Source organism: Vanellus vanellus, assembly GCF_965231255.1.
Source record: "Vanellus vanellus genome assembly, chromosome: 28".
NCBI lineage: Eukaryota > Metazoa > Chordata > Aves > Charadriiformes > Charadriidae > Vanellus > Vanellus vanellus.
In genome coordinates, this window is record NC_138933.1 from 1,774,395 (window position 1) to 1,782,473 (window position 8,079).

The 8,079-nt window shown below is 68.6% G+C and overlaps 1 protein-coding gene across 1 annotated transcript; it reads right to left on the reverse strand.

Moving 5' to 3' along the window:
* Window positions 1-4,618: 4,618 nt before the first annotated feature.
* PRKAG1 (protein kinase AMP-activated non-catalytic subunit gamma 1) lies at window positions 4,619-8,035 on the reverse strand. Its single transcript, XM_082496340.1, has 12 exons — window positions 7,991-8,035; window positions 7,771-7,831; window positions 7,338-7,441; window positions 7,022-7,103; window positions 6,884-6,942; window positions 6,728-6,773; window positions 6,542-6,596; window positions 6,310-6,436; window positions 5,776-5,941; window positions 5,586-5,623; window positions 5,319-5,465; window positions 4,619-5,231 (listed from the first exon to the last, which is right to left on the reverse strand). The coding sequence occupies exons 1-12, from the start codon at window positions 7,994-7,996 to the stop codon at window positions 5,133-5,135; spliced, it is 990 nt and encodes a 329-aa protein (XP_082352466.1). The 5' UTR covers window positions 7,997-8,035; the 3' UTR covers window positions 4,619-5,132.
* Between the last annotated feature and the right edge of the window lie 44 nt (window positions 8,036-8,079).

The window sequence follows — 8,079 nt, forward strand, 5'->3', positions numbered from 1 at the left end:
GGCAGTGCTGAGCTGTGCCAAGCAGTGCCAAGGCTGAGCCGAGCTGCACCATACTGCAGTGAGCTGTGCCGTGCCAGGCTGTGCCAGACCGTACCATGCCATGCCAGGCTGTGCTGAGCTGTGCCAAGCAGTGCCAAGGCTGAGCCGAGCTGCACCATACTGCAGTGAGCTGTGCCGTGCCAGGCTGTGCCAGACCATACCATGCCATGCCAGGCAGTGCTGAGCTGTGCCAAGCAGTGCCAAGGCTGCGCCGAGCTGCACCATACTGCAGTGAGCTGTGCCGTGCCAGGCTGTGCCAGACCATACCATGCCATGCCAGGCTGTGCTGAGCTGTGCCAAGCAGTGCCAAGGCTGCGCCGAGCTGCACCATACTGCAGTGAGCTGTGCCGTGCCAGGCTGTGCCAGACCGTACCATGCCATGCCAGGCTGTGCTGAGCTGTGCCAAGCAGTGCCAAGGCTGCGCCGAGCTGCACCATACTGCAGTGAGCTGTGCCGTGCCAGGCTGTGCCAGACCATACCATGCCATGCCAGGCTGTGCTGAGCTGTGCCAAGCAGTGCCAAGGCTGCGCCGAGCTGCACCATACTGCAGTGAGCTGTGCCGTGCCAGGCTTTGCCAGACCATACCATGCCATGCCAGGCTGTGCTGAGCTGTGCCAAGCAGTGCCAAGGCTGCGCCGAGCTGCACTATACTGCTGTGCCGTGCCAGGCTGTGCCAGACCGTACCATGCCATGCCAGGCTGTGCTGAGCTGTGCCAAGCAGTGCCAAGGCTGCGCCGAGCTGCACCATACTGCAGTGAGCTGTGCCGTGCCAGGCTGTGCCAGACCATACCATGCCATGCCAGGCTGTGCTGAGCTGTGCCAAGCAGTGCCAAGGCTGCGCCGAGCTGCACCATACTGCAGTGAGCTGTGCCGTGCCAGGCTGTGCCAGACCGTACCATGCCATGCCAGGCTGTGCTGAGCTGTGCCAAGCAGTGCCAAGGCTGCGCCGAGCTGCACCATACTGCAGTGAGCTGTGCCGTGCCAGGCTGTGCCAGACCATACCATGCCATGCCAGGCTGTGCTGAGCTGTGCCAAGCAGTGCCAAGGCTGCGCCGAGCTGCACCATACTGCAGTGAGCTGTGCCGTGCCAGGCTTTGCCAGACCATACCATGCCATGCCAGGCTGTGCTGAGCTGTGCCAAGCAGTGCCAAGGCTGCGCCGAGCTGCACTATACTGCTGTGCCGTGCCAGGCTGTGCCAGACCGTACCATGCCATGCCAGGCTGTGCTGAGCTGTGCCAAGCAGTGCCAAGGCTGCGCCGAGCTGCACCATACTGCAGTGAGCTGTGCCGTGCCAGGCTGTGCCAGACCGTACCATGCCATGCCAGGCTGTGCTGAGCCGTGCCAAGCAGCGGGGCAGCCAGGGTAGGACCACAACCATGCCACGGTGGGCTGAGGTCACCGAGACGGCTCGGGTCAGACATGGGACCGTACCTCCATGCCGAGCACCCGAGGCCACACGCCAGGACGGGGGACGCATGGGGTGACGTGGCCCTGGGGCTGCCCTGCAAGGGGCCCCCCCTGGGGCGCAGGAGGCCCCGCGCGCCTGGGTCCCCCGCTGTGCCAGCTGCCCCGCACTGTGACCTCCCGGCCGGTGTCACCGGGATAATGACAGGGTCGCGCAGGGGGGCGGGGGAGGAGCCGGTTTTAAATAACGTGCAAATTGGACACGTTATTTGTGCGGTTTCCTCTGACCGTGGGGATCCTCCCCCCCCCCCCCCCGGCGTGACTAAGAGGTGGTGGCCGTTCGGGGGGGGATTGGTCCCCCCCAGTGACTCACCCGGGGTCCCCCCCCGGCCGTGACGCGAGGCCGGTGGCCGCGACGCGAGGCCGGTGGCCGCAGGCCAGCCCTTCTGCGCTCACCTACTCATTACAGGGGAGCTGGGGGGAGCCGGTGCGTCCCACCCGCGCTGTGACGTGCTGCGGTGCCCACCGGGATGCCCGGAGCCTCTGAGTGACCCCAGGACCGCAGGACGGGGGGATGCCCAGACACCCCGCAGGCACTGGGAGGGGGCGCCGAGCCAGGGGTGCAGGGGAGGGGGGTGTGTGTGGGGGGGTGCTGGGCCCCATCGCCGGCCGGGCCCCCCCCTCACCGCGCACACACAAGAGGCGAAGGCGGCGCACTGGGATCCCACAGCCTTTATTGGGGTCAGCCCATGGGAAGGGCAGCGCGAAGCCCCGCCTCCCAAGGGCCGCGCCCTGCCAAGCCCTATCCCGCTTGGACCACACCTCTCTAAGCCACACCCCGAGGGCACCACACCCCATCAAGCCCCACCCCTCAGGCTCGGGGGGGGCTGGCAGCCCCCGGGGGCGCCCCAGTGCTCTCCAGGCTGCTGCTGCTGCTGCTGTAGGCGTTGGCGTCACGGCAGTGCCGCCACCAGGACCCCCCCGCGCCCCCCTCTGCTTCCGAGTCGGAGTCGGGCGCCGTGTGCCGCCGGATGCGGGACACGGCCTCACGCAGGGCCTGGGCATACAGTGCCGGACGCCGCGGGGGGGGCCGCCCCCGGGGACCCCCACAGCCACCCGGGCTCTGCCAGGGACTGCGGGGGCTTCTGGGGTGCTCCCGGGGGGGTGAGGGTGCTGCTGGGGGTGTGGCAGCCCTGGGGGCCGTAGAGGGGGTGTCTGGGGGGGCGGTGGGCCCTGGGGACCCCCCGGTGTAGCGGACCTGCTGCCGTTGTGGGGGAGGGACATACTGGGCCCGGACCACCACACGGGTGGCATCAATGAGGACATGTCCCCCTGTCCCCCGCCGCCCCCTGCCACGTCCTGGGACCCATTCCCGGCCGGCTGCTGCCCGGGGCAGCGTCTGGCTGTGCCGGGGGGTGCTGGACACCCCCGGGGACAGCTGCATCCCCCGGGGCCGCCGGTGCCCAGCCTCAGTGGCCGCCCGGGGCAGCGTGTGGCTCCAGCCCCCCGGCACGGCACGGTGGCCCTGGGGTGCCAGTGGGGGGCTGCGCGGTCTCCTGGGGGGCCGGAGCTGCAGGGTGCGGTGGGGAGCGTCATAGGCAGGGGGTGAGATGTAGGGGGGCGGCCGCCCGCGGCGAGCGTGGGCCGCCTGCACCCGCTGCATGTGGGCCTCGTAGCTGGGGGGGCCCAGCCTGCCCCCCGGCAGCGGGGGACGGGGCACACACCATGGGTGACGGCCCTGGGATCCTCTTCCCCCCGTCCCCTCGGGCTGTCCTGGGGGGCAGCAGGTGGGGGGTGCCCGGGGCCGGGTCTCGCGCCCTGGGGGGGGCGGGATGGCGAAGTCTTGCAGGCAGCGGGGAGGAGTGGGGTGTGCTGGGGGCCAGGGGGGGGCCAGCTCCGCCACGAAGCGCTTCTCCAGGTACCTGCAAGACAGAGAGGGGGGGGGGGCATGAGGGGTGCGAGAGGTGCAAGGGCTGAAGGGTGGGGGGGAGGGCACCCAGCTGAGGGCTGGGGCACGGGATGGATTCCCCCACCCATCCCATCCCCACTCACGCGTACTCCCCAGCGATGCGGTGGTAGGTCCAGGGGGGCGCAGGCCGGCACCCCGCGGCCATGCCGGTGCCTGGGCTGCAACACGCCACTGTGTCGATCTCCACCAGCAGCAGCTTGGTCCGCTCGCAGATCCGCAGGCGCCCCGCGCCCCGCTCCGTGCCCCCCAGCATGGCCCCAGCGGGTCACCGCCGTGGGGACCCCCCAACCACGCGCTTGCCGGAGCCTCGCGCCCGCCTGCACACACGCGCAGCCACCGCCACGCGAGCGTCCCCAGGGACCCCCACGTCCTGCCCGGTGGCACCGCCAGGCTTGTGGCTGTGGGGTATGGTGCCCCCCCACCCCCCCTCTGCCCCGGGGCAGCCCCGGTGGCCGGGAGCCCGGCACACCGCGGGGACCCAGCCGGCCGTCCCGGGGGTGCCACCCCCCCGGGATCCCTTCCCCCCCTGCGACAAAGCGAGGCGACGCCGGGTTTGGCACCGAGCGCTGCAGCCCACGCGGGCTCCGAGTGGAGCTTAGCAACCCTCCAGCGGCGGCATGGCAACCGCACCGGCACCAGCACGAGCCCCCGGTACAGCACCGGGCCCCCCCGGACCCCCCCCAGCCCCACAGACACCCGCCACGGCTCTCACCTCACACCGCTGCCTGTGCTGGACCCCAGCGCTGGCACGAGCTGGTGGTGGCGGGGGCCACGTCTCGGCCTCCCCCCTGGCTGGGAATGTGCCGCGCTCAGCACGGCCGGGCCTCGCGCCTCCCCCGAGCGGCACCAGCAGTGAGTCCAGGCATCCGGGCTGCCAGCGACCCCCATCAGCACCCCACAGGGACCCCAGCCCCCTGCCCGCCCCCCAGTGCTGCCCTCCAGCCTCCCCCAGCCCCTGCTCTGACACCCCCTGCTCACTGTGGTCACCACCGGAAACATGCCTGGGTCCCCATCCCTGTCCCGTCCCCAATCCCAACCTTTTAGAAAAGCCACAGGCGGAACAAACAGGGATTTAGGGTCTGGGCGAGCTCAGCAGATTCCCCCTGTCCCACGGGGGGGGCGAACCCCCTCTCTGGGCACCCCCTCCCTCAGCACCCATGGCTGGTCCCCCTCGAACATCAAGCGGAGAGGCCGGGTTTGTGCCAGGTCTGTGTTTATTTGTGGTTTTTCTCCACACACGAAGAGGTGGAAGGTGCAGACGTAGCCCAGTGGGGGAGCGCGTCTGGATTGGGGGGAACCCAGGGGGGGATCGCAGGGGGACAGCCCCGGGCCGGACGGAGCTGAGTGAGGGTAATTAACATCCAAACTCAGTGAAACCCCACGAGGGGGAGGAAGGTCTGCACAGGGAACGGCTCTGGCCCAGAGGTGGCTGAACCCGGCCCTGCACCCCTGGGGGGGTCAGGGGGTGTCCCCAGCACCCCACTGCCTGGCCAACGCAGCCTTGGGGTGCAGGGTGCGGCATGGGGGGAGCCGTGGGTTCTCCCTGCCTGGGGAAGGACTGGGGCGGCGTGGGGCTGCCCCACAGCTGGAGGTTATTGCTGGACGCTGCTGGTGAGTGGGGTCCCTGCCCCGGGTGTCCCCGCCAGCCCCAGGGGGGACAGAGTGGCAGGAGAGGAGGGTGGGGGCACCAGGAGGGGCTGAATGCCCCCTGCCCCTGCCTCAGGGGCCCTGCGGGAGGACCAGGGCTTGCAGGATGTCCGAGAGAGAGACGATCCCCTTGACCACGTCGCTCTCATCCACCACCACCAGCCGGTGAACCTGGGGGGGGCACAGGGAAGGGCTGAGGCTGGCTCAGGGACCCCGCCCCCCCCCCCGCCCATCACTGGTGCCCTGGGGAATGGTTACCTCAGCCTCTACCAGGCGGTTGATGATGGTTTCCAGCGTCTCGTGCTTGTAACACTTGAGGACGCCCTCGAAATAGTGGGAGCGGTGCTGCAGCGCCCGGGTCACTGTCACATCCAGGTTGTTGTAGGTCTTCTCTGCTGCCAGGTTCTGGGGCAGGGAGAGGCGTTGGGGACACAGGCGGGCACTGTGTAGCCCCTACCACCTCACACCCACCTCCGCTTCAGGCTCTGCCCCTCTCCCCACCTCCACAGCCCCCCCAGTACTCACAATAACGTCAAATTTGGAGTAGATATCCACTACCCGCCCTAGGGAGGGAGAGAAAGGGCTATGAGAGGTGCCTGCGGTGCTAGGTTTCTGTACGGCCGGTCTGTGGCATACCAGAGGGGATGTGGACCCCGACCTGGTGGTTTGGGGACAGCTGGCACATGCCGTGCCCTGCGCCGGGCCCCGTCCTTACCCGAATCATCGACAACCGGCAGAGCGGACACGCGGTGCTGCACAAAGATGCCCAGCGCCACGTAGATGGGGGTGCTGGTCCGCACCACGGCGATATTTTCGTAGGTGCCAATCTGCAGCTCCTCCAGCGTCTTGGCCATGAACTCGGGCTTTGGGACCTCTGCTATCTGCAGGGGACGGGGAGGGGGACAGTGCTGACGCTGGCTCGGCCTGCTGCGCCCCAGGCCCCGTGGTGCTGCCGGCTCCGGCCACCCCGGGGCCTGGGCTGTGGTCCTAGGAGTGAAAGCAGAGAGCGCTGGGTGTGGAGCGGGGTCTGGGGGACCCCCGGGCAGAGGTGGCACAGGCAGAGGCAGCGGAGATGGGCTGTGACACCCATGCAGTGTCCCATGGCCCTCCCCAGCACCCACAATAAGCTGTGAGGCATTGAAGCTGCGCCCACCCCAGTGCCCCAGAGCCAGAGGTACCTGGCACAGCCTGGGCCAAGCTCATCTCAGGGCGGCCCTTACCACCGTCGTGGGGCAGGGACAGGACTTACAAAGAGTTTGAGGAACTTGAGGATGCGTTTGTGGGTGAGGATGTAGAGCGTGTTCCCCGAGTCGGGGTCGATGACGGGCAAGCGGTGGATCTTGTTGCGGATCAGGGAGGAGACAGCATCAAAGAGGCTGCAGGGCAGAAAGGAGAGGGGAATCAGGGATTGCCTGGACCCTGGCCTTGCACCCGAGGGTACCGCAGCCAGCCATGCCCCTCTCCTCACCCTATGGCGGTACCTGGCATTGGGGGAGATGCAGACCAGTGGCTTGAAGGAGTCTTGTAGGTAGACCTCTGCAGGGAGAGGAGACGCTGAGGGGACCGGCAGCACCGCAGGCAGGCGGGTGGGGTGCAGAGCCGTGGGGCTCCAGGCGCCCCAAGCAGGTCTGGGAAGGCGGGAAGCAGGTGGCAACGATCCCTCTCACCTCTCCATGTCTCTATTTTGTGCTCCTCCAGCTCATAGATCTGCACCTGGACGCCAAGAGAGAAATTGGGATCAACCGTGGCCATGTGCAGGGCAGGCAGAGGCCAGACCCTGGGTGCCCACGAGGACAAGCTCTGCACAGACGCCTGGTCCTTACCATGGGCGACTTGTAGTAGCGGTGCAGGATGTTGATAAAGTCGGTGATGGTCAACATGCCTGGGGGGATGGGCAGGGTGAGCGGGGTCCCACCAGCCCCCTACTGCTCTCCCACAGACACCCCGTCTCGCTTGCTTACCCACAAAGCTTTGCTTCTTGCTGTCCCACAGCGGGGCAGCCCGCACGCCGTTGGTGACCAGCGCAAAGAAAGCCTTCTTCACCTGTGGCCAGAGACAGGGGGGGACATCACGGGAGGGACAGCACACCCCTGCCAGTTCACAGCCCTCCATCCCAACTTCTGCCTTTACGAGGTGGGCAAACAGCCCTGAGACCGTCCCCCAGCCCCAAACCTACCTCCTGGTCCCAGTCAAGCCCCCAGACTCCAGCCTGGTCCCCGCCTTATGGCCCCCAGCCCCAATCCTGCCCCTCCCCCCCCCCCCCCAGCCCCGGCCCACCTGCAGGGAAGTGTCAAAGACGACCAGTTTGGAGCTGGTAGGGATCAGGTCGTAGCAGCGGTGGGACTTCATGAAGGTGGTGTAGGCGCCACGGTGGGGCTCCCCTGGGGACGTGCAGTGTGAGGCGCCTGCCAGCAGCCAGTAGAGACCCCAAATCCTGAGGCACCCCAAACCTTGGGACACTCACCCCGGGGCTACAGGGCACCCCAGACCCTGGGACACCCAGCCCAGGGCCACAGGGCTCCCCAAACCGTGAAACAGCCGAAACCGTGGGGTACCCCAAACCCCGGGACCCCCCAAAACCCCGGGATAGCCCAAACCCCGCGACTCCCCACCCCCCAGGAGAGACCCCCAAGGCTGCCGCAGATCCTGCGACACCCGAATCTACGCGGCATCTCCCGGGCCCGGGACCCCCCGTCACTCCCGGTATTACCTTCAAGCCCCGGGGGGCTCAGCTCCACCAGGCCCTCTGCGGCCAGACCGGGGCCGGGATCCTGCGGACAGACACGGCTCGGCTCGGCTCGGCTCGGCTCGGGCCGCGGCCCCGTGTACCCCCGGCCCCGGTATCCCCGGTCCCGTTCCCCCCTCGGCCCCGGTACCCCCAGGCCCACCCTCCCGGCCCGCTCCGACCCCGCTGTCAACCCCCCACAAACCTCCATGGCCCCCTCTCCGTCCCGCCACCGCCCCCCCACTTCCGCCCGGCGCCTGGCACCCACTTCCGCCAGCACCTTCCCACGTGACC